General features: G+C 39.8%; 1 protein-coding gene across 1 annotated transcript in view; it reads right to left on the reverse strand.

Annotated features, from left to right (window-relative positions):
• Positions 1 to 27791, reverse strand: part of LOC120518095 — a 40135-nt gene that overhangs the window by 1032 nt on the left and 11312 nt on the right. Inside the window, exons 2-3 of the mRNA XM_039740700.1 lie at positions 6500 to 6782; positions 1505 to 1763 (exon numbers count right to left, since the gene is read on the reverse strand). Of these exons, the coding sequence (XP_039596634.1) occupies positions 1505 to 1763; positions 6500 to 6782 (542 nt within the window). The remainder of the gene's footprint in view (positions 1 to 1504; positions 1764 to 6499; positions 6783 to 27791) is intronic.

The raw sequence follows: 27791 nt of genomic DNA on the forward strand, positions 1-27791 counted from the left end.
CCTGTGTCATACTGGGGTGGTCACATCACATATGAGCCTCCGTATGACTTTAAATCACTTTGGATAAAAGCAGAAAGTAAATTCAATGACACATGATTTTTATGAGTAATTATATTTTATAAATAATATTGCACATCCTCTCTCTGATGCACTAACACTGAGGACTTTCAGCCAATGAATCATTCAGCAGAAGTGTGTCAAGAAATGCTACTGGGGCTCCTTCATACCAACAGCAATATATCTCCATAATGCCTCATGGGACTGGGACAGCCAAGTCAGAAGTTTTTCTTTCTTTAGAATTTTCTTGCTTTACAGTCATTCCAGTGTGTGTTCAGACCAAAGTGTGTGAGTATATTTATTTGCTTACTTATCTATTTATGTATTTATTTATTTAACAAGCTTCTTTAAAAAAAACAAATTTGCCACTGGGATAAATAAAATGTTATCTATCTATTATATAGTGTCTTATCTATCTATCTATCTATCTATCTATCTATCTATCTATCTATCTATCTATCTATCTATCTATCTATCTATCTATCTGTCTATCTGTCTATCTATCTATCTATCTATCTTATAGTGTCTTATCTATCTATCTATCTGTCTATCTATCTATCTATCTATCTATCTATCTATCTATCTATCTATCTATCTATCTATCTTATAGTGTCTTATCTATCTATATATCTATGATTGAACACAGATCTGCTCTAACTGATGGTGCTGAAGTGGTCAGTGATGTTACCTCCCAGCTGCAGAGTCCTGGGTTCAGCTCTGTGCCCGGCCATCGTCTGTGTGGGCATGTAACTCAGATTAAGTGGATTCAATGATTGTACCTCTTTTGACTGAGACAGATGATGATTTATTTAGACTTAGCTATTTTTGAAGAAGCAAAAGGAAGGATATAAGAAAGAAAAAAAAAACCTGTGGGTTGCATTTGATTTTCATTAAATGTGTATGAGGTCACTCTTTTGTCCTTCAAATATACTGTACACGTTCAAGCAGAGGAGCCTCCTATTTTCACTTCTCTCATTCAATTTCTGTACTTGCTGCTTTCTATTCCTGGATTCGTATTATTCACCCCTTAGGTAAACGTTAACATTATACATTATACAAAGTTATTTTCTGTTTAACTTGTATTGTTATCACTCTTTAATTTAATATTGTTTTTTATCAGTATGCCACTGCTGGAGTATCGGAATTTCCCCTTTGGATTAATAAAGTATCTATCTATCTAGAGAGGGTTGAATCAACACAAAGTGGAATATCTTAACTTAAGTAACTGTGTCCCAATTTGAGACTAATAAACAAAAATAATTTCAGCATTGCTAACTCGAGGCTCCGTTGGAAAGTCAAATGCATGGCATGTTTTGCAGCTATTTTACCACAATAATTAAATTAGCACAAATTGTAAGAGAACATTAGAATAAACTCACTCTGATGGCTTATAAACTTCAGGTAATGGACTTTTCATCCACTTAAGACTCAGAAATGTAGAGCATACCTGCACTTTTGGACATAATCTTTCAGTAACCTCCGGTTGTTGAATTTCTCCCGTGCTGAGGCGTTCAGGGTTTTCTGGGCCTCTTGTTTGCCAGCTATGGGTGACAGATCATCACAGCTCTCCTCCTCGATTCTCTGCGCATTCGTGTCCCCCTTGTTGTCTCTTTTGTCTAAGTTTTGGCTCAGCTGGTTCTTCTTGCCAAACGTTGAGCGGGGTGTCGATGATACAGAATATCTTCTGACTGTCATGATGATCTTTTCTGTTTGTACAGAAGAGAAGGCAAATACAAGTTATGGAGTTAAAACAGCAGATACAACCAATTGGTGTCCTGCAAGAGTCCTTCTTAGATGACTATTTTACTGTGCTGTTGAGTTTAGTCTTCAGTTCGTGCTGTGTTTCATTTTAAAATCTTTAATGACTATATTATATTATGAATGGAAATGCATTTATTTATTATAATGTTAATTTTACGCAATTTGATGCAATAAATAAATATGGTAGTGAATTAATTTTCCCTTTAGTGTATTTTTTTTAATGTTGCTGTGTTAAAATCCAGCTTCCTGCCACCCTCCACTGGATAAACCTGTTCAGTAAATGAGTCATTGGATGTTCGGACGGTAAAGAATGCCATTTTAGAATTCAATAAAGCAGCATCTAAAAGATCACATTGACTCAGTACAGGTAAAGCTTTATGAAGCAGATACCCTAACAAAGGAAACATCAATTGTTTCGTCCTCCTGTTTCCCTACACTCTTACAAGTAAATGGTTCTGCATTAGCGATTCACTGGGTTGTGTGGTTCCTCACGAGACCCTTGCTTGGCAAAGAACCATTTCATTCTTAAGAGGGCTCTTTGGGCTTTAAAAAGTTTCCTAACATGTGGACACAACAGACATCTTTAATGTAGAGTTGGCTACCTAGCAGGTTGTATTAGCAGATCAAGAAAACCTGAACTTAGCCGGTGCTGTTTACATGCAGCAAGAGTCTTTGTAAAATTAGGAACCCAATTCTGTTTTTCAAAACTATTATTTTATGGCTATTTATGTACTCTTTTAAGGATCTAATTAATGATTCTTTCTGTAACCTTCACGTGGATAGTTCTTTCGGAAATCAAAATTGGTTCCCCTGTGGCAACACTCTGAAGAGCCACTTTGGCACCTTTATTTTTAGGATTGTACCCCACTTATACTGTAGCAGTATAGAGTGCACTCTATGGTGGGGATCTCAGGGCCTCGCCGGGCACACTTGGTGACACTGCACTGCTTTAGAGACACCAGTCAGCGTGCCCCACAGATACCAGCTTCGAATGGGATGGCAGTCTGCTGTGGGTTCTACTCGCTGATACACACTAGCAATAGCACTAATTGACAAGGAGAATTACAAACTCCTCAAGACTCGATCACCCTAGTGTTTAGTTTAATTAATGAATCCCCTAAGACTTAAAGAATAGTAAATGCAAATCGTTTCTTCCCGACAACATAAACGAAGTGTGCAAGCAGGCCCTCTCACAACAGATACTGCTTGAAGCAGAAGTTTTCATGTCATTCTGGGGAGTGGCAGGGGCCGCCAGGCAGCTTCTTAATTGGAAGTCCATTCTTGCTGTTAATGGAGTATGTCATTTAATCAGACGGCTTGCTCATTTTAACTAAAACGGTTTACGACGGCATGAGAGATCTCCACTGTTGTCACGGTTTTCATTGCAGGAGGGTCTTTTTTATTTTACTTCACTCTCTAATAGTTTTAGTTTTCTTATAATAAGATGGCAATTAACCAAATAGCAGCTAACTGGCACTACTGGGCTTATGTGCACCTGTATGTGTATCATGAATTATCTCGCCGAGTCAAATGGTAAGAAAGAAATAAAAAACAATGGGAGCTACACCTTTGCTAGTTAGTAAGGTTACGTTAAATTGTTAGAAGTATTTTCTTAGTTATGTTAAAATCTTTGCCTAAATACTAATACAGTCTATGGGAGATTCTTATATAACCCAACACAGCCTAAAATGAAATGGAATATTCTAATTATTTCTTGCCCCCCTGACTAAAGATTAGTCCCAGTTTATGATCCTCCTTAGAGAAGCCATGGAGGACAAACAGTTTTTAAACTGTATCGTATTAATCATATTGAATGTGCTGTCTGGACAGAACATACTGAATATATTAAGTAAGGCATATGAAAGTTTGCCGTAGAGAGGTAATGCAACCTTTAAGTACAGAAAGTAACTGAAGTTTAACAAGAAAAGGCTAAGTTTGTAGAAGAAACCTTTTTTTCCTTTAATTCCGCATGGTTTGTTTTAAATTTACACTAAAACTTTTTACGATGAACCTTATTGGGTTGGAAACTTTTTTTTTGACTCATGCTGGATCCTGCCTTGCCAGCTCAGTAGCTGCTTGATTTTTTGGAACCTGGGAACGACGCAGTTACAAATTATTTTCTTTACATTTGTTCTTAGAAAATGTCTGAGAATTTGAAATTTCAGCTACACTCTTAAAAACAATGGTTCTTTAATGGCATTTTACAGCTCTTCACTGGGTTGTATGGTTCCTTGTGGCTCCATTGCTGGACAAGGCTCCAGTATATTCTGGGATGGGGTTTTTTTTGCATATGAATCTGGTTCTTTGTGCTTTGCAAAATTTCCTAATATGCATGGTGGGCTACCTATAAAAGGACAGAAGAAGAAGACCTGGACTTGGCCTGTGTTATTGTAGGCAGCAAGAGTCCTTTTAAAATCACGACCCGTTGGTATTTCACAATTCTGTTATCATCTGTTCTTGGTTATCTACTTTATGGAGCCTGTTACAGATCAATACAAAGAAAGGTTCTTTCTGGAACCTTCACAAGGTTTGGTCTTTTGGGGAACAAAAATGACTCCACTATGGCATTGCTTTATTTTAAGCGTGTATGGCAGAATGAAAGGAAGAGGATGGCAACCAGTTAAACAATATCCAGGTAAACAGTAAGCATATTAAACAAATTCAATTCTAATTAATAAACTGGTTAGACTGAAAACCTACAGACCCGTTTTAAAAGACAGCCAAAGGCTATTTAACGATTAAAAGTAATTAAATCAGCTTTCATCAACAACATAAAAATTTGAATCTGCAATATTCAGTGTATATCCATCAATTCTCAAACTTCGTTAATAAAAAGACCGGTGCCTATCAGTGCAGCATCAGGCGCAAGGGAGGAAGGCTCGCCCTCACGTACACAAGGAGGGAATTTAAACTCCACGATTAACTGAACATGCAATCCAGAACTAACACGCTTGAAGGCAACCTAATGCAAAAACGGCGACAGCCGCTAACCCCCGTGCCATCCTCTAGCAAGTTATTTTTTAAACTTACTACACAAATCCCGTGCTGATGTCGCGCCGATTCACGGAACCTATCCCGGTCGCTGTGTGTGTATGTGTGTGCGCGCGCGTAGCTTGCTCATTTTGTTTTGCCCCCCTGCTAATATGCCGGGGGTCGTGTGGAGGGTGCCCACATTGTGTGGGTTGTATGGCTCTCACACCGCACGCGACACCAGCGGGTTCCTCCGCGCACTCTAAACCGTTTCTATAGAACGGACTAAAGGTAATCGTTGTAATCGTACTGATGAGAACTTCCAGCAATTACTGCCGTATAGCCCCTCCCCATTCGATTTAGTATGCGAGGGGTCTTCGCACGGAGTTACGCAGCATTCCTTTACTTAACTGCTCCATTATGTGTGAGTGTGATCATGCACTGGCTTCCCGACCAGAACTGTGTCTTATTTTAATCTGATGTCTGGTTGAGTAGAGTGGATGTACCGAGTAACAATAATTCGTACGGGTCTACAAATCCTGGCTCCTTAACAGATACTCGCTTAATGACATTGTGCGTACGATTCATATTACAAAGGTCGTCCGCAAGAAGAACTGCCATTCCCAACACCCCACTTGCCCCAGTGTGGAAAGTCGAAAATTATGATTTAATCCATTGAATTGATGGAACCCATTTAATCTACTTTAGGATCGTTTGCTTATGATGGGAGAATAGCTCGGTTTTGGCAAATGAGAAGCCATACCTGCTCTGGAGACCATTCTTCCGCCAGGCATATCCTAACTTCTAATCATTAAATCAATCCGTATGTAATTATATATAATCCTGGCTAATTTGGATTTGGAAATGACGTTTATACACCAAGAGAGTAAGAAATTAAAGATGGACACGGTTGAAAAGACTTTGAGATCATCATCTTTACTAGCAATTGTTTGTCATTAATAAAAATTGAACTGTCCTCGTTTTGTAAAAGTTAGTTTGAGAAAAGTTATGACGTCAGCCGGCCACTTTGATAACATGGCGATGATAATGTCTTAAAATTAATGCCAACATGTAAATATCTGTACACGTTGAAAATGTACTTCCATCTCCCTTTATACAACTTAAGATAATAACCTACCTACAGTTTGGAAAGTATTTAAATCATCTTCTTTCCGCTACACCCATCAGCGCTCGCACAACAGATTATTATTTTTCATATCTTTCTGTCCTCTGCATCTTGTTCCGTTACACCCATCACCTGCATGTCCTCTCTCACCACATCCATAAACCTTCGCTTAGGCCTTCCTCTTTTTCTCTTCCCTGGCAGCTCTATCCTTAGCATCCTTCTCCCAATATACTCAGCATCTCTCCTCTGCACATGTCTAAACCAACGCAATCTCGCTTCTCTAACTTTGTCTCCCAACCGTCCAAGCGGAGTTTATACCCTCTGATACTGGCACTCGTTTTTTTGGCATTTACACCAATTCAGATTTTTGAAGCCATAAAATTAGCTACGCCTGCTCTGTATTCTGAGTTGATGGACGTCAAAAACGCATTTTCTCAAAATAGATCGGCTAAAAATGCTGCCATTACACACAAGTAATATGGAGATGTGTCAGATGCGTCCAACTCCTTACGTGTACACATTTTATTTTGTCGGGTATCAGCTACTTAATCATGGAGGAGGCTGCGAGGGTCCGACGCAATTCACCTTTGAGCTGTTCTTCTAGCACTGGTGCTGAAATATTCCTTCTCATGGCCGCCGGCGAGTCAGACGCTTCTTCCTCTCCTGCCAGCTCGCTGTCTGTCCGCGGGTGAAAGCCAGAGGAGAGATCCGCAGGACCGGGGTCTGCCCTCGACAGGCTCAGCTCACCGCGCAGTGCGAGATTTTCCGACTCGAGTTTCTTGATTTCGTTTCTCATTTCCTGGATGACCTGCACCAGGTGCCTGTGGCTTTCCATGCTGGGAGACGCGGCTCTCCTCTGCTGCTGCTCCTGCAAATAATAAGCGGAATTATTCGGTTTTAACATAGCCGATGCTTCCTCAATCACAGTCCAGAGCTTATGTCCAGGAAAGTGTACGTCCCTTTTCACCACTTAAACTAGCAGTGCGGTTCAGATGACCGGACACCAAGACAGTAGTAATAATTTATTCATTTCATTTCGGTGTAGATTTTCAGGAAAGCATTGTTGCCGAACAGCGATCACAGTGATACACGGTGGGCCGCAGAGCTATCCTCCAGCGGGACAAAATGCACAATATATAGTTGGTCGCTTCTGAAAATGAAACACATTTTCAGATAAAATGTACGGGGGTCCAGTGCCAACTCACGAGGGGAGCGTGTTTTCTTTGCAATGTGTTAAAGTTGGTCTTCCATATAATTTTCGAACAGTCCCGCCAGCATTCTCATAAAACATTTTAACATCGAGAATTTGCCAGCTTATAACGGTTATTTTATGTATTTCAGTACTTCAATCTGCGGTGGCCAAGTGGCGCAGTGGCTAACTGGCTAGTGCCTACTGGCCTTTTCAGTTTTCCTACGTGTAGGCTGATTAGCAATTAGTGTGAGCGGACCCCCGATAAACTTGTCCGGATAGACTCGAGCCACCCGTGACCCTGCTTTTGAATATCTCAGTATCACATTAGTCTGATTTGTGCTGCTGTAACTTCAATGATGCTATGGACTTTGGACATTGTTTTTTTGTTTTTTTTTAAAGTAAAGAGCAAAAAAAACATGTTTAAGTAAATATAACTATGATTTGTATGTTCTTTTAGGTTGACAGTGAGAAACTTTAATTTTATTTTACATCTTTAAAGTTAAGTAAGACCCTTTAATCGGTGGTAATGCATATCCATCTGTCTCTTTTGTGAAACAACTGTCCAATAGCGTTATGAGATTATTATATTGTTTAAGATCATAATGCTATTTACACAGAATTATCATCACACACATCCTCAGGGCCATATCAAATAAGACACTGCTTATGTATTTGCCAACTTAGACAAAACAGTTTGCCATTTCAGCTGAATTTTCTTTCCTTTGTTCAAATGTAACGGTGATAAAAATGCTTCTGACATTCTGCAGATGTTGCTGTCAACGTATGAGATCCAAAATACAATACTACAAGTACACTTTTAGGAGAAACTGCATTTCTGCCTATTCAAGTTAAACATCAAATAAATCATATTCAATACTTAACTACAATTAATTAAACATTATTTACATTACGTACAAATTATTATTTATGTATAAAACATGACATACATACTGTAATTCAGATACTTTCCGCTCATTTCTACTACCAGATATCAAGGTAAACTGCTGATAGCAGCAACTAAACAGAAATTCCATACTGAAAATGTCCTTATTAAATAAAATATGTTCTGTGCAGAGATTCAGCTTTCATTGGTCCACTGCTGAGTTTTGTCAATTATATTAAATTCCAGCAGCTGTGACAGGAGTAATGTTGCTCCGAAGGATCGCATTACTTGGATGAAAATGACATTCCATTAAAATGATAGAGAAATAAGACATGAAGGTGAGCAAGGACATTTGTAGAGCTCTGCCCACTCTCTGTCTATTACAGATAAAAGACGGTAATACTCTGCTGCTTGCAGCCTGTCTCCCTTGGTACGTCTGGTAGTTCTATTTTAGCAATGAATTCATTTTCATTATGATTTATTTTTCAGAGTACTTTTTGTGCAATTTGCAAATAAAACTCGCTTATTGTATGCACTACACCACTCAGTATTACTTGTGTGTTATATTTTAAAGAAAACATACAGTACAACATGAAACTGTGAGTAAATTGGACTAATTATTGAGAAGGGCCATGTAACATACAAGACCCTGGGCTACTATTGAGAGATCTTGTACTTTTTTACTGTGATAAGCAGAGAGAGATGTCGTCTGTTTCACTGTGACACTCTTTACTCCGCTTGCTTTTCTTTCATTGACTTCCAAGCAGGTCACAGATCAATCACAAATAATTACATGGTGGTGTCACTCACTGCCCAGTTACAGCAACTGTGACAACAAAATAGTCTTGCAAAGATGTCACCAGCAGCCTAATATAAAAAAAAAACAATATTTTTGTGCAGAGATGATCAACATATGACAAAATAACAAAATAAAATCAATAATCAGAATACAGTCAGATGGCAGTGAGCAAATAAAAAGAGTCGTTCCCAACTCGACAGGGCACCAGTATTCTATGTATTAACTTGTAATATCACCAAAACTTGGTGGCTCTGAGATCTCTTTGTTTCAGCTATTAAATATTAAACAAAGATTACAAATAAACACAAAACCAAGAATACCGATTTCTTTGGCATGAGTCTACAGACAGAAGCCTCTGTTACTGATTTCAGTCTGGACAGAAAGAACTCCCTAAATAAGTTCATTTTGCCACATGTAAGTTTTGCTTCATAGTTTCTTTGCTCCAATTTCACTGCTGCCTGCTGAGACACTTGCTTTTAACGCTGTCTGCCCATGTCACTGTGCCCACTGGTGGCATCAAGCTGCCTGTTCCCGTCAGTCTGCAGTCTTTTGCACTGTCAGATCCTGCGAGATGTTGCTGACTGACTACAGGGATGCCTGCTGCTGCCTTTTGGTCGGCAGAGCTGTTTGTGCAATGTTTTTGACATGGCGCCACTGCAATGAGATAAACTCCTCTTCCTCTGAAAAGTCCACACTCTCTTAGGAGGCACACCTTGCTAGCGGACGAGGCATGTGGGATATTGTTCTGAACCCCTGCTCTCGCCCACCCTTTTGGTGTGATGTGTTACACACACTCAACAAATACTACTTGAATCACATGATAGCGTCACGTGAGGATCTTTATGATTATGATTCTTAATGGGTAATGTTTAAACATTTTATTATTTTGAAAATTCATTTTATTTCACTTTTTTAATTTGAATGTTTATAAGTTCTATTGTGTGTCTCACGCCATTCTTAGAATTCTGTCAAATTCATGACATCTCCCTCCAAAACTCAGAACACAAATAAATATTTAAATCATATTTTGTGAAATGATAAATAAACAATGACTATTAAGAAATAAAAAAGGGCAGGAAAAGAAGAGATTAACAGGGACAAGAAAAATGATTAAACCATAATTATCTATATATGAATAATTAACGAAGTAAAAGTTATGAATCAATAAGCATAGGTAAATTAATTAATGGAAACTCTTAATTAGTTTAAAAAGAAAAAAACCTTTAGGCCAAACAGAAGTCAAAGCCAAACAAGCCTGATACGTATTTCAATAATCTCAATCCTATAAAAGAAAAATCACCAAATAAGCAACAACATAATAATAATTATTTAAACAAATGAACGTCAAAGCCAGGAAATTATAATGAACTCAATTTAAAAGTAATTACGACAGAATCAATTTTAGCATGCAGAGGGGCCAAAGGTAATTCTGCCGAGAACCAAATACCAATGAAAGAAATACTGTCATACCAGGCCATCTTGACTCCAAACGAAACTCAAAATATGTAACAAAAATGTGAAGGGAAAACAGAGACATCAAGTTACTGTAGCCAAGGTCAATGTTCCAATGAAGCCACGTCTCTCTCTTTTTTGCATGCTGCTATTGCTCACACATTGCTTACTGTGTTAAAACACCAGCATTACTTAAGATCTGTACTGCACTTATTAACATTTAAGAAATTATTTCTACTAAAAAGAATTCAGATTTACCTTCTGGTAAAAATTTCATGTTATCAACTAAGTACTCTTGATTCCGATTTCCAGTTTGCCTTTATTATGAACACTCAGTCAATTGACCCCTACTTGTTAGAAGGGGGTCTCCATAGTGTGTTCTGGGACTCTAAAAGGATGTTATTAGCATAATACTAAAAAGAAAATTTAATTTTTACGTTGGTCCCTCTGTCTAGCCAATCGGTGCAGGTCTTTTTCTCCCGCCTTAGTGTCCAACCGCTTATACAACTCATCATACGCCTTTTCTTTAGCCTTCGCCACCTCTCTCTTCACCTTAAGCCTTATCTCCTTGTACTCTTGTCTACTTTCTTCATCTCTCTGACTATCCCACATCTTCTTCACCAACGTCATCCTCTATATACTCTCCTGTACTTCGCCATTCCAACACCAGGTTTCCTTTTCCTCCTTCCTCTGTCAGGATGTCACGCCAAGCACCTTTCTTGCAGTCTCCCTTACTACATCTGCTGTAGTTGCCCAACTGTCTGGTAACACTTCATTGCCACCCAGTGCCTGTCTTACCTCTCCCCTAAACTCAACCTTGCAGTCTTCCTTTTTCAACTCTCACCTTTTGATCCTTGGCTCTGCCTTCACTGTCCTCCTCTTCTTGCACTCCAATGTCATCCTACAGACCACCACGCTTTCCCCTACCATCACTTTACAGTCTCTAATCTCCTTCAGACTGATCCTCCTTCATAGGATGTAATCCCCCCTGTGTGTATCTTCCTCCACTCTTGTATGTTACACCCCATGTTGCTCCCTCTTCTTAAAATACGTATTCACCACAGCCATGTCCAACCTTTTCGCAAAATCCACTACCATTTGACGTTCCGCATTGCTCTCCTTAACACCATACATACCCATCACCTCCTCATCCCATCTGTTCCCTTCACCAACATGTCCAGTTAAGTCCACTCCATTCACCACTTTCTGTCCCTTGGGTACCGTCTCCACCACTTCATCCAACTCACTCCAGAAATCTTCTTTCTCATCCACCACACACTCAACTTGCAAGACATATCCACTAATAACATTCATCATCACATGTTCAATTTCTAGATTCATAATCATCACTGTGTCTGACACTCCTTTCACCTTCAAAACACTCCTGACATACTGTTCCTTCAGGATAACTCCTACCCCATTTCTCCTCCCATTCACACCAAGGTAGAGCACTTTGTACACACCTCTGACACACCTGGCCTTAGAATCTGGTCTCTTGCACGCACAATATATCAACCTTCCCTCTCTCCGTCATATTGGCTAACTCTCTCCCTTTACCAGTCATACTGCCAGCATTTAAAGTTCCTACCATCGCTTTCACTCTCCTAACCTTCCTGCTCTCCTCCTGCCTCCAGACATGCCTTTCTCCAATTCTTCTCCTTTGGCCAAAAGAAGCCCAGCACTCCCTTGGCTTGTATTGGTGGTGGATGTTGTTAAACCCGGCCTTGATCAATCCGGTATGGAAATCTATATTGTTGTCCGCATATTGATCTGGCAAAATTTTACACTGAATGCCCTTCCTGACATAACCCTTTCCATTTATCCAGGCTTGGCACTGGCACGAAGAAAATCACGGGTATATGCATCCCTGTGGATGGATTCTGCAAACCATACACACTTCTGATTTAACTTATTCTGTATATTTTGAAATTGTAAACACAACTTAAATTTTTCTTAATGTCAATATGCTGACTCGTCCAAACTTCTGTGAGGTTCACTAATAGGTATAATCCTTCCTTCAGTTTTGAGGTCTGCACTATTTAATGGAAATAATCAGAATCTCAAATACAGTAATCCCTCCTCGATCGCGGGGGTTGCGCTCGGGGAAGCACATCGTATATCATTGAGGACTTTTAGTTAATATGTAATACGTGCTCTGATTGGGTAGCTTCTCAGCCATCTGCCAATAGCGTCCCTTGTATGAAATCAACTGGGCAAACAAACCGAGGAAGCATGTACTTTAAATTAAAAGACCCATTGTCCGCAGAAATCCGCGAACCAGCGAAAAATCCGTGATATACATTTACATATGCTTACATATAAAATCCGCGATAGAGTGTAGCCGCAAAAGTCGAAGCGCGATATATCGAGGGATTACTGTATATCATTGTTCAAGAAAAAAAAAATTAAGCAGGGCCGGATAGTAGTTCACATAATCTCTCTATTATAAAAGAAAATCTTGTAACGAGATGAGACTGTTTCCAAGAGATTTTTATGTGTATCAATAGACTAGGCTGAAACAGTTGGTGGTGATGTTGCGGAAGATGAAAACATCAACTTACAATATCCCGTAGAATATCTACAACTGTTAACACCATCCGGCCAAACACCGGCCAAATTATTGTTGAAAGAAAGATGTATCTGAATGTTATTGCATAATCTATGTCTGAGTGATGGGCTATGCAATAGGACAAGATTAGTTGTATTTAAAAATGGTCGAACAATTCTGACATGTAAAATTTAAACAGGCGACAAGAAACGTAATGTAGTACATCTTCTGCGGATAACATTAGACACCAAAGGAGATCTTGATATGCCATTCGTATTACAATGTTTACAGTTTCCCGTGAGAACAGCTTTTGCTATGACAATTAACAAATCACAGGGACAAACATTCGAAAAAGTCCGTTTATTTATTAGAGAGAAAGAAACGATATTCACTCACGGGCAGTTATATGTTGTGTTGTCACGATGTAAGTCCAAACACGTAATCACAATTCAAAGCGATATTAATGAAAAGTTAATTCCAAATATTGTTTTTACTGAAGTATTACAGTTAAGTGTAAGTTTAAAAAGTATTTGCATGTTATTTTTAAGGCCAAACAGAATAAAAAACATATAACACAACAAATACCTCTAATGAAACATAATTTTCTTTCAATTTATTACGTTTTACTATTTTTTACTATGGTTAATTACTCGCTGTAATGTAAAATAGTTAGGTCTATTATGCATGTGTAACAATTCCCATGAAAATAGCAATCTGTTTAAATTGTACATCCGCTTCCCCATATGCGAGCGGCAGAGCCGCAAAGTGGCTAGCGTGTAGCGCTCATCCGGGGGTTGGCGAGCGAAGCAAACAGGGGGCAGAGCCCCCTAGTATTAAATAAGTCAAAAGGAGAGTAAGATTTAAAATTTTGTCTTAGAATATAACTGAAGTTATGACCACATGTTGAGAGATACAGAGAGAGAGGAACATCACGGAAGATTCAAGTCAAAATGTCACCCTGAGCTCACACACTTCTAGAATGGGCACTTAGCAACAAGATCACCACGACATGACACAGAAGGAGGAACCGGAATGATTCTATGTGCTTTTTGTTACAGATTAACATTTTTGGGTGTTTTATTCTATTGTCTGCATTTCCAGATTTTTTGTACATTTATTTAAATCTGTTTTTTTTTCATTATAACAGAGATTTCACCTCATTGTCATTTTATGTTGTCATTTGCTGTGAGCACCATCATTTGGTTTCCATTTTTGCATGGCCGTAGCCATGTTGTTTTTGGTTGCTACTGTATGTCCATTACTGTTCATGCGACATGTCATGTTGTCAAGTTCCACCTGCAAGACACGGCAGTGCCCAGTAGGATGCACTGAAACAATCAATAATCAATAGCACGTGTTTGGAATAAGTAAGCCTCGGTAGATCTGGCAATTTGATACGTTTTTTTCTTATCAGCAGTTTAGGGTTTTGGTTTTGATAATCAGACTTCAACTATCTCTTTCCCCCTCAACATACTCCATCCTCTGGTTCTTTTTCTAGCCTCCATCAGTTTCTGTGGGCACCTGTACCATCCAGGGTGTTCATAACAGGAATAATATGTTACACACTCTCAAAAATGCCAATACGAGGAAGTAAAGAATAAAACAACTCATTCTGTACATATATTTAGCAGCAGCAACAGATTTTTTTAAATTGAATTTTGAATTCCAACCTGTCAATGGCAGGATTTTGCAGACTACTGAACCTTACACTTACAATGACCAATTCTGAACTTCATTTCATATGTTCCTCCCCAGCAATCCACCATATATTCCTTTCTGAATGGCAGCATCTCTTATATCTGGCAATTTTGTATCAACAGTGAATTTTGCTTTATGAATTATCATCCCCCAGATCATCTATGCAAATGAAAAAAAAAAAAAAGAGTCTGTGGAAGATCAAAGTGAAAAGAATCAGTCACATCTTATTTATAAAGCCCTTCAATGTGAAGTGATATATTCAAATTGCAGAAAGATCTGTCCCTGCTATCTGGACTGTAAGTGATGCAAAGGAAGAATGCAAGTAGTGTGGTACAAGCCAAGCATTTAACATGATGTGATTTGACCAAGTACGGATTAACCAAAGTCTCCAATGGCGTCTTTTAATCAACCGGCCAACAGATGTGCCATTCGAGTGTGCCTCCTCTCATTCTATTCACACCGTAATGCCTAGGCTGCCTATTCAACCTCTATCTCCCTGCTGCCTCAGTCTGGCTTATTATTTATTTTAATCTTCAATTAGTTTGTCCAGAGAAGATACAATTGTGGACATGAGAATAATTGTCTAAATTCACGTGAACATTATTTATTACTGAGGAGGATGTAAAAAATGTATAAAATTAATATATACGAATAGAAACAACTGAATACTGAACAGGTCAAGGCATGGAAAATGACAATATTAAAATGCGAGAAAATGACACAAAAGGATTCTTTTAAATGCTCACATAATCTGCAATGAATATCAAAAACATGCAGGAGCGAGTACAATGCGAGAAAATTACAGGAAATTACTCTCAATTACTCTAATATGCATAGCGGCTTTTTATTATAGTCAAAAGACAAAGATAAAAGTTACATGAAAAGTTATTCAAATGTGGAGCTGCTGGACACTGTTTTAATCAAAAATCTGAATATCTAAGGTTGGCTTAGGAGAAGGGTGGCACGATGGCGCAGTGGTAGCCTCGCAGTTAGGAGACCTGGGTTCGCTTCCTGGGTCCTCCCTGCGTGGAGTCTGCATGTTCTCCCCGTGTCTGCGTGGGTTTCCTCCCACAATCCAAAGACATGTAGGTTAGGTGGATTGGCGATTCTAAATTGGCCCTAGTGTGTGCTTGGTGTGTGGGTGTGTTTGTGTGTGTCCTGTGGTGGGTTGGCACCCTGCCCAGTTCCTGCCTTGTGCCCTGTGTTGGCTGGGATTGGCTCCAGCAGACCCCCGTGACCCTGTATGCGGATTCCGCGGGTTAGAAAATGGTTGGTTGGTTGGCTTAGGAGAAAAGAAGGTTTATATCTGCCACTGAAATCCAGCTTGTGGTCGATTGCTTCCAAATAAATCATATAAGTGTTATTCCTGCATGTGTTAGGCAGTCACTCAGTTCTTTAATTTGATGTGTAGTGTAAGATCAAGAGCTTGTCCATTTCTTTATTATTTATTTTGGTAAATAAATCCATATTCTTATCCAAATTCTGGTTATGTTTAGCTAAATCTGGGAATATTTTCAGAAACCACCCAGAAGGGCCCTATAAAGACATTCAAACAAAGGCACTCACTCTGGACCAATTATATACACAAAATGTGGCAACTTTCAGTGAGCAGGAATGGAAATTTGAAACTCTACATAGAAGACAGCATTCTTTTTGATGGTTCAACTTATTTGCTCATTATGTGGCACACAAACACAAAACTAATTAAAAATGCAATCCTTTGGCAATACCGTCTATCTCTCGCGTCTGACTCACTGTATATCTGACCATACACCATACCTTAACACTTGGTACCAGAAAGTAAGCAGGCACATGGACAAACTCGCATTATTTCAGTTTAGCAATTCTAGCTAACCTTGTAAGTGTGCGCAGGAAGTAAAAAGACCTGTGAACTCAGGAAGGACATACAAAGAATGTTGATGTATGTTTCAGACAAAGAGAAGGGCAAATTTAACATATTATTGAAATAGTGAGATGAAGTTAATATAAAGAATAAAGATAATCCTCAGGTCAAGGATAGAGTCAGGGGTGGTGACAATGAACTTTCAATTTACTGTGCAATTCCTTAGCCACCAGGAAACTCAGTTCTTTGCAAAACAGACAACAGAAGGAACACAATATAAAAAATGCATCAAAGTTGCAAAGATGGGCACTGCTGTCTACTTCAAGAACCTGTGTACTCTGCATCTATGTGGATTTTTCTCAAGAGTACCCTGGCGTAACTCCCACATCTCAACAAAATTTGAGTGTGTGTGTTTGAGGATGATGCAAGAGGGTGGGGTGAAGGGTAAAACTGAAAGTTTAACTTCAATTCTCTATGTATGTGTGTTAATTTTTTTTTTTATACAATCACACTCTGACTTATGGGTCCATTTGGGAAAGACCACTTTTCTGCATGTCAGATTTGCTATATCTTGATGACAAAGTGTACAGCTCATTGCAACTGAGGGTCTGTGGGTTTGCCATGATTCACAGATACACATAGTTAAACTGCCGGTATAGAGTAGCACAAACTGATCTTCGCACATCTGTGGCCACATGCTGGGCTCTTGTAAAAAAGTGTTTCTCAACCACTGAACTGAGCCGCCAGTGGGTTGTGGGTTGCCTTCACTGGTTCATGGTACTGCACAGGTGATAATCTGAGACTAGTTTCCTTCAGATGTGATGTTTAGAATTGAAACCCAAACAGTTCAATTTTAGTTGAATGAGATGAGAGAATCTTGCTTTTCATAGCCCTAGAGTCCTTTAGGTCCCTATTTGCAAATATGGAAATCTGTATTGTTGTATTTGAAGGCTGCAAAGTGGTGGCAGGGGAAAATGTAGTTAGGCAGCATAGGATGACGTTGGAGATCAAGAAGAGGAGGAAAGTGAGGACAGAGCCATGGATCAAATGGTGGAAGTTAAAAAAGGAAGACAGCAAGGTTGAGTTCAGAGAGGAGTTAAGAAAGGCACTGGGTGGTAGCGAAGACAGCTGGGCAACTACAGCAGAAGTAGTAAGGGAGACAGCAAGAAAGGTGCTTGGCGTTACACCTGGTGGTGGAATCTGAAGTACAGGAGAGTATACAGAGGAAGAGGTTGGTCGAAGAAATGGGATAGTTAGAGAGACGTAGAAAGCAGACAAGAGTACAAGGAGATAAGGTCTAAGGTGAAGAGAGAGGTGGCAAAGGTTAAACACAAGGCGAATGATGAGCTGAATGAGAGGCTGGACACTAAGGCAGGAGAAAAGGACCTGTACTGATTGGCTAGACAGAGGAACCGATCTGAGAAAGATGTGCAGCAGGTTAGGCTGATAAAGGATAAAGATGGAAACGTACTCACAAGCAAGGAGAGTGTGTTGAGCAGATTGAAAGAGTACTTTGAGAGGCTGGTAAATGAAGAGAGAGACAGAAAGAAGAGGTTGGATGATGTGGAGACAGTGAATCAGGAAGTGCAATGGCTTAGCAAGGAGGAAGTAAGGACAGCTATCAAGAGGATGAAGTCCAGATGACATATCTGTGGAAGTATGGAGTTGTTTAGGAGAGATGGCAGTGGATTTTTAACCAGATTGTTTAATGGAATCTTGGAAAGTGAGAGGATGCCTGAGGGGGGATGTGCAGAGCTGAAGTAACACACAGCATGAAGTTATGGGAAAAAGTAGTTGAAGCCAGGTTGAGAAGAAAGGTGATGATTAGTGAGCAGCAATATGGTTTTATTCCAGGAAAGAGCACCACAGATATGATGTTGGCTCTGAGGGTGTTGATGGAGAAGGTATAGTTACATCTTTGTGGACCTGGAGAAAGCATATGACAGGGTGCCTCGAGTGGAGTTGTGGTACTGTATGAAAAAGTTGGGAGTGTCAGAGAAGTACGTAAGAGTTGTATAGGATATGTACGAGGGAGTGTGACTATTTTGAGGTCTGCGGTAGGAGTGACAGATGCATTCAAGGTGGAGGTGGGATTACATCAGGGATTGGCCTCTGAGCCCTTTCTTATTTGCAATGGTGATGGACAGGTTGACAGACGAGATTAGACAGGAGTCCCCGTGGACTATGATGTTAACTGATTATTGTGACTTGTAGCGAGAGTAGGGAGAAGGTTGAGATATGCTCTAGAGAGGAGAGGAATGAAGGTCAGTAGGAACAAGACAGAATACATGTGTGTAAATGAGAGGGAGGTCAGTGGAGTGGTGAGGATGCATGGAGTAGAGTTGGCAAAGGTGGATGAGTTTAAATACTTGGAATTAATAGTACAGAGTAATGGGGATTGTGGAAGAAAGGTAAAAAAGAGTGAAAGGGAAGATCTACAGGACAGTAGTAGACCAGCTATGTTATATGGGTTGGAGACGGTGGCACTGACCAAAAAACAGGAGACAGAGTTGGAGGTGGCAGAGTTAAAGATGCTAAGATTTACATTGGGTGTGATGAGAATGAACAGGATTAGAAATGAGTACATTAGAGGGTCAGCTCAAGTTGGATGGTTGGGAGACAAAGTCAGAGAGGCGAGATTGTATTGGTTTGGACATGTGCAGAGGAGAGATGCTGAGTATATTGGGAGAAGGATGCTAAGGATAAAGCTGCCAGGCAAGAGAAAAAGAGGAAGGCCTAAGAGAAGGTTTATGGATGTGGTGACAGAGGACATGCAGGTGATGGGTGTAACAGAACAAGATGCAGAGGACAGAAAGATATGGAAAAAGATGATCCGCTCTGGTATAAAGTACAAATTAGCTTTGCAGTAGTGGTTTTCCTTCTTTAAGTTTCTTCCATCTCCACACAAATTCTCCAGAGCTTAGCCAGAGTGACCAGTAGGTTCTTGGTCACCTCTCTTACTAAGGCCATTCTGCCCTGATTGCTCCATTTAGTCAGATGGTCAGCTCTAGAAAAAGTTGAGGTTGTTCCAAAATTCATCCATTTTTAGAATTATGGAGACCAGTGTGCACTTGGAAACCTTCAATGCTGCAGGAATCGTTTGTAGCTTTCCCCGGATCTGTGCCTCCACACAGTCCTGCCTCTAAACTCTGCAGGCAATTTCTTCAAACTCATGTCTTGGTTTTTGCTCAAATGTGTGACCTTATATACATAGGTGTGTGCCTGTCCTAATCGTGCCCAATCAGTTGAACTGACCACACGTGGGCTCCAAACAAGGTCTAAAAACATCTCAATGATGATTAATACAATGCCAAATTTCAAGTATCCCAGTAAAAGGGACAAAAACTTGTGTCAATGTGATATTACAATTTTTTATTTTTAATTAATTTGCAAAATGTCCTAAAATCCTGTTTTCACTTTGTCAATCTGGTATATTGTATGTTGCTTGATATGGTGGGACAAATATATTTAAATACATTTTAGCATAAGACTGCAAAATAATGTGTAAAAAGTGAAAGGACCTGAATACTTTCTGAAGAGATTCTATCTATCTTCACTTTCATATGCACCATACATATGTTAAATTGACATACAGTAAAGATACATTCTCAAACCTTTCCTGGCAGCACTATATGCAAGCTTGGAACCAACTACGGTTGACCTGCTAGTTCATCGCATGGCCCACTCATATATCTCTGCCTCCACAGTGAGTCACCAATAATCTAATTGTCTATATCAATATGGGAGGAAAAATGGAGAACCTTGTAAAAAGACACAAACACAAGAAGAATGTGCAAATTATATACAGTCAAGAACAAAACATGAGATTCAAACACAGGATGTCGCACCCATTAAGCATAAGAACTAACCATTGTGCCACCATGCCACTTCTTGTATTTGCATATGCATATTACACTAAAATATGTACTGTAAAAATACTGCACATATCCTCATTAAATATACATGTACTATAGAGATCAACATAGACATATATGAAATTAGAAATATATATTAATTCAATATTCAATTATAATATTCAACAATATAATAATTCATAAATCTGTCACAGCGCTTTTCTTAAAACCTTTAACAATGCCTAAATACGGAGAACTGCTCCAAAAGAAAGCTTTTTTGTCAAGCTGGATCATTTGCATGAAATGGACCTGAGTAAAGACATATTTCAAGCGGCACTTAATTAAATTCTCCAGCTCAGAATGATTAAGTGGCCTCACTTAAGGGACGTGAAAGCGTCGGACGTCTCCTCAGCTCAGCTCCTGCTGGAACGCCTCCAGCCAGCAGTTTGACTGGAGACTGAAAAGTGTGTGACATGTTTTTCCATTAAACGGCGAACCACGCGGAAGAACAGTTTCTGATTAGGAGGTCACCGCTGACACAGAAGACAACACATCTAAGACTACTCCATCATCTGTGAGTTCGATTAGGAGTCAGATAACCTTCAAGTATTGTGAGCTTTCTTCATGAATCAGTAATGGATCTCCCTCGAGGTGAAATTAAACCTTTTATTTCTTTCTTCATGAAGATCTTAACCAGAGAGAGAGAGAGAGAGACAGCAATGTTGCTTCACTAGCTGGCTGTCACGACATATTCTTTTTGTGTCATGTCTGTTAACTGGTGCTCAATGTCAGTCTGACCTCCATGCATCGGTTTAGCTATTTTACCAACAACAGTTACTTGGTTGACCCACATAATTATCAACTGGAAAAAATTAAATGCAATTTTTTTTTATTGGATAATGGACAAACAATCAATTGCTTAATTTCTATTACTAGGTTAGCATACTTTCCAATTCACTAAGGGTATCTGTATGAGAGTCTGCACATACTGTATATTTAGTCTTTCAGGACAAGGTGGGCATTGCCCATTCTGCTAGGCTTTAATGGCACACCAGGCCTGTTAAGAAAGCAGATTTAACATGTATGCAGACATTCAGCTGCACACAACGCCCACTTACATTCCAAACTAAGTAACTGAACTCCAGCTTGCACCAAGATCTGCCTGGACTTCATCTTATAACTAAAGTGTAAACCGGTGTGCCACTGTGTAAACCTCTTGAGCCAGAAAGTGCAAAATGGACTTAAGTAAGAGCAAAGACCTATAATTCAAGGGATGACAACTAAGATAGACAGAACACCTTGCCTATGAAGAGATACCAGTTTTGTAACTTGAAGTGACTTTAATCCAATCAGGAGAAGGCTCAGCCTTCCTTTAAAACCACATGCACCCCATCTCTCAAAGTAAGTGGGAAGAAACAAAGAGAGGACATAATGGACATTCACTCAATTCTCAAGGGATTCTCACTAAGCACCCTCTCTGGGATTATCTGTTTTGGGGGTGGGATTGGGTGTTCAACAAACTTAACTCTGTGCACCAGAAGCTAAGACCCAGTCAGTCAGGCCAAAGCTGTGTCAGAGGAGGCTGAGAAGCCATGACTTCAAGATGGGAACCTTTGGGTTAGAATGAGTAATGCATTCTCCGTATAAGGTAGAGAACCATAGCTGAAGGCGAGCTGAGGAAGCAGCAGCACAACAATGAAAAGGACCACATAACAAAGAGAAAGAGTAAACTCCAACGCAAGAAAAATCTTCAACTTGAACCCAGGTCAACACCAAAGCAGCACTTCCACACATCATCAGACATCATCCATAAAGACTTGGTATTGAGAACTATTTATATACAGTGTCAGGGATGCCAGGGGCCATGACCCGGCCGGGACGCCAGGAGGGACCGGAAGAGGGTCAGAGCCCTGCCTGGATCACGTGGGGTTTGCCTTCCGGGTTGCTTTGAGGGCCACGGGTCAAGGGCATGGAAGCCTTTACCTGTAGGGGCCCGTGGTCACCGCCAGGAGGCACCCCAGTGCCTTGGGGACCTGTTACCCCAGCACTTCCGCCACACCAGGAAGTGCTGGGGGGAAGGTTTATGACGGCGCCCGGAGAGCAGCCGGGAGGACAGCCGGCACTTCCGCCACACTGGGGCGTGGCCAACAGAAGATTGCCGGGAACACCTGGGGCTCATCCGGTCCTCTATAAAAGGGGCCGTCTCCATTTATTCGAGGCTAGAGTCGGGTGGAAGGAGGACGAGGCAAGAGGAGCTGTGGAGGCGGCCCGAAGACAAGGCATTGTGGCCAGGACTGTGTTATTTGGGGTATTGTGCACTTTTGAACTGGGTCTGAGTGACCATTGAATTGGGTCTGAGTGACCAATATTGTAAATATTGTGTTTAATAAACGTGTGGTGGTTTTAAGACAACATGTCCGCCTGTCTGTGTCCGGGCAAAGTTCACAACAGTATGTCAAGATGAAGTAGAACTCTAAATACTAGTAAACAGCCAGCATATACAGTATGTTACATGTTTGTCTATACCCACCTAGACTTACTGTATATGTCAATATATATATATATGCAGTTATCGTACTTCTATAATTATTGTGTTTATCAATAAATTGTATTACTCTGTATGTTAAAATGAGTGTGCATCAGTTACCATGATGTTCCTCAAGGTCAGAGACCTGCCTCCTACAACAGAGAAAGGGAAGGTGAATAAAGTAGGAGCCTTGCGGAATTATTGCATTAATTATAGGTACCCCCAAGGCAATAATGATAATTAATTAAACAAGTAAAAAAAATGTTCTTCAAAACTCACATTATTGTGGTGTTCTCCTGGGTGTCCGTCTTATTGAATATTAATCATCAATTAAACTTTATATGTTAAGTTTCTGTGTTGATTACCTAACTTAGATGGTGCTTTCCATACATATTCTATTACATTTTATATTTTTTCCTAAAATTTCACACATGCAGCAGAGTGAGCAACTCCTGTCACTGTCAACAATTACTGGTAGAAAGCCTTGTGCTTAACAGTAAAGCAGTTTAATTACTGGGCCACACAACTTGCCATTATTTAAAATACCTTCTCTAATCACTGCTGGCAAGTAAGCTTACTTCAAGCTTTCCTGTGTCCCATTATCATTTGCAAAAAGTCTCAGATGATTCCTTCTAATGATGTGTATTGACAAGGAGGATGAGACACAGTACAGGACTCAGGTGGAGAACTTTGTTTATTGGTGCAAAAAGAATTTCCTGCAACTTAACATCAGCAATGCCCAGGAACTGGTTATTGACTTTCGCCACACAAAAGAGTCTCTATTCCCAGTCACTGTTCAGGGGGTGGATGTGGGGGCAATAGACGATTAAAAGTACTGTATGGGTGGGTCCACATCAGTGACAGGTTAGACATTGAGGAACTTTGTAAGAATAGGCCTTTACAGACTGTTTTATTTAGGAGACTGCATTCTTTCAATGTAGATAGTGAAGTCCTTTATATATTCTATAACTCACCGAGTGTGTTCACATGCACTTTAATAAACCGGTCACTCACAGAAATCTGGTTTCTAAAATGCCATGTAAACCCTTTCTTGGCCAGAGAAACTGGGCTATTAGTCTCTGAAAGAACAGGTTAAAACACATAGAATTCTCCTGTGCAACCTGTTTATTTGGCTATGTAAACCCTTAACCAGGTTACAGTTGAGGATTTTGTACTCTGCTGCACTTTGTCTGTCTGTACACAAGTTAGCTTCACATGATTTCAGCAGCCACAGGTAGGATCATAAATTTCCTAAGGTAAATGCTTGGGCAATCACATTATTTCTTTTCCTGGCTGAAATAATTGGTCTCAATATTTCAGAAATTGCTAAATTTATGTTGATGAGCTTAGTGTACAGTGCTGAGATCAGCAGCAGAATCTATAGGGTGGTCCAGATCTAATTATGCAATTTTCATTACGCTATAACTTATTAAGTTTATTACATAGAAAATCACCCAGAAAATCCCGGACTATCGAGAGGTGTGCAAACTGACGACATGAAGAATCGTCCCCACATAAATCAAAGTCATCCAGACGATCTAGATCTGCATAATTAGATCTGGACCACCCTGTAGGGGGCAGCATCGGGGGTAACACGTTCAAACTAATATGCATTACGTAGTACAATTACTTATTAATGTAATCGGTAACATAACACCATACTTTTATTGAAGTAAAAATACATGTGTAATTACAGTATTATCCCAGCAGCAATGGATGTAAGGCAACAAGAACATGTACCAGTACGTGGGTCCTTTTCAGGGCTCAATCACATAGCTAGGCAGAAAAGTGAGGGCTGCGTGCAATACACTAAACACAAGTGTACACTGTACATAAAGTGTTAGTTAGTTTTAATCCAGCTATTAGCTACAGATATGTTGAAACAGTATGACGGGGTGATGCCGTGGCCAGTGTTCATACAGCAAGTCATCAGTGGTTTAGGTCAAGGATGTAAAAAAAGGGGATGGATGTTGTTTACTTCACAGCACATGAAGGACTAAATATATTTATGAAACATTAAAAGAATAACCACAGGCTTCATGCTTGCTTTTAGATTTATGGTGGTCCATGATGACGTTTAACTCTTTTCTACAGAGTTTAATGATGTCAGAGATATTTGCCACAGCAGAACTCCGGAAGTGTACATGTGCGTGTAAACAGAGGTTTGTTACTCAGAGACGGTTACTCACCTTATCCCAGTTTTGGTTGTGCATGTAAACTCACTCACTGGCAGTCTGCGTGATTTTCTACACTGTTGTGTGCTTGGCAAGTAATATCAATTAAAAGGAGGCCCACCACATCGATAAACCGATTAAGAAAGCAGGCTCTCAGTCTCTGTACCTCCTGAAGGTAGTGGCAGAGGAGACAATGAAAACAAAAATGCCCGACATTAGAAACAAAGCTGGACATCCTCTATGATACAGTACAGTGGATTATTCAATAGACAAGTGTCAGGAAACACCACCGAGGCTCACCATACCTACAGAAATAAGCCTTAATAATGCCTCACTGTCACTGCTCTCTTATTATTCAAAAGCTTTTTTCTTCTTTTTTGTAATGCTTGTGTGTTGGGGGAAGCTGTTTGTCATTTTTTGTCACCCTCTATAAATGACTGAACTTCACCTTGGGGACAGATAAAGTACAGTCTATCTATCCATCCATTAACAAAGCCTAAAATAGAGGGCTTTTTAATTGCAGATCCGTACAAAATGAGGGCCAATGGAAGAAAATACAAAACAAGAAACATGTGTCTGTTCATCTTTAGTCCTACTACAAAAGCCTTAAAAAACTCTAAGAAAGATGGCCTTGCATGTCTATACTCCCCACTTGCAGCATAAACTCTGCAAGTCAAAAACAGCCTGGTAAATCTGCAGCACAATTGAAATACAATGGGTCACTTCTAGGGCTGACACATTAATATCCATTAATCAATGAGAAAATGTACCCAAATTGACTTTCATACTCCCAATTACACAAAGAAAAACGATACAGCAAACATAAAATGGCTACCCCAGATAATAAACCAGTTAGGAGTTGGGGAAACTCCTAAACATTGCACGACTATGGCTGCTGCCTACTCCAAATGCTCTTCAAGCAAAAAATCCAGCAGACCAAACACCATGAGCTTCCAGTATAAAACATTGCTTAGCTTCCATACTAAAGTTTCACTTGCTCTCAAAAGGCATAAATAGTAAGAACACACAAAAAAATGAATTTATAAAACCACATACCACACCAAGTTCCATTATATATTTCACATCAATTTATAACTGCACTCGCACTCGCACCTTTAGCCACTGCCACTCAGTTAGCATATATGCTGTAGAAACACCTTTTTTTAATATTCACTATTTAATCACCTAGAAATGTGTCCATGTTCCTGAGTGATGTCTTCAAAAGAAACCATGGAAGAACAGAGGGGAAAAAAACAACAAAAAAAGGTATGCATGAACTTGAGGTTTTACTGAGTAACATGGAAAAATGCAAGAAAATATTTTTGTTTGCCTCCCTGAGGGAGTCACAAATAAAAGAAAAATGAAAAAAAAAAAAGCAGCAGAGTAGAGACAGCAGCAGTAATTATACCATCATGCAGTGCCCACGCCGCCGCCAGTACACTGTGTGAAGTGATGTAGGCTGTATGCGGATAACTGCCAGATATTAAGAAAATTCTAATTGAAACTTAAAAAAAAAAATTAAATGAATTTGCCAATGTATGCATGCTTTATCATACATATAAGTCTCTTTAAATTCAATGTACAATATCGAAACATCTTTGAATTGCCATCATACATATCTTGGCCTGTCTCAGGTGTCTTTGTGATGTTGTGCAGTATTACACAAGAATTACAATGCTGCCACACTTTGTGGGGCTCTACAGCAGTGTGCCACTTTATCAGTCCAAACACCAATGGTTCATTCTAGTATTATTATTTATTTAGCAGACACCTTTACCCAAAGGAAGGTATAATATATAACTTATAAAATGGTACTTTCAGCAATCATGTATGGGAGTGCCTTTAAGTATACAGTTAGGTCCATAAATATTTGGACAGAGACAACTTTTTTCTAATTTTGGTTCTGTACATTACCACAATGAATTTTAAATGAAACAACTCAGATGCAGTTGAAGTGCAGACTTTCAGCTTTAATTCAGTGGGGTTGAACAAAAAGATTGCATACAAATGTGAGGCAACTAAAGCATTTTTTAACACAATTCCTTCATTTCAGGGGCTCAGAAGTAATTGGACAATTGACTCAAAGGCTATTTCATGGGCAGGTGTGGGCAAGTCTGTCGTTATGTCATTATCAATTAAGCAGATAAAAGGCCTGGAGTTGATTTGAGGTGTGGTGCTTGCATGTGGAAGATTTTGCTGTGAACAGACAACATGCGGTCAAAGGAGCTCTCCATGCAGGTGAAAGAAGCCATCCTTAAGCTGCGAAAACAGAAAAAACCCATCCGAGAAACTGCTACAATATTACGAGTGGCAAAATCTACAGTTTGGTACATCCTGAGAAAGAAAGCAAGCACTGGTGAACTCAGCAACACAAAAAGACCTGGACGTCCACGGAAGACTACAGTGGTGGATGATCGCAGAATCATTTCCATGGTGAAGAGAAACCCCTTCACAACAGCCAACCAAGTGAACAACACTCTCCAGGGGATAGGCGTATCGATATCCAAGTCTACCATAAAGAGAAGACTGCATGAAAGTAAATACAGAGGGTGCACTCCAAGGTGCAAGCCACTCATAAGCCTCAAGAATAGAAAGGCTAGATTGGACTTTGCTAAAGAACATCTAAAAAAGCCAGCACAGTTCTGGAAAAACATTCTTTGGACAGATGAAACCAAGATCAACCTCAACCAGAATGATGGCAAGAAAAAGTATGGAGAAGGCGTGGAACAGCTCATTATCCAAAGCATACCACATCATCTGTAAAACACGGTGGAGGCAGTAGTGTTTATTGATGATGTGACACAGGACAGAAGCAGCTGAATGAATTCTGAGGTGTTCGGAGACATACTGTCTGCTCAAATCCAGCTAAATGCAGTCAAATTGATTGGGCGGCGTTTCATGATACAG

Source organism: Polypterus senegalus, chromosome 1, assembly GCF_016835505.1.
Source record: "Polypterus senegalus isolate Bchr_013 chromosome 1, ASM1683550v1, whole genome shotgun sequence".
NCBI lineage: Eukaryota > Metazoa > Chordata > Cladistia > Polypteriformes > Polypteridae > Polypterus > Polypterus senegalus.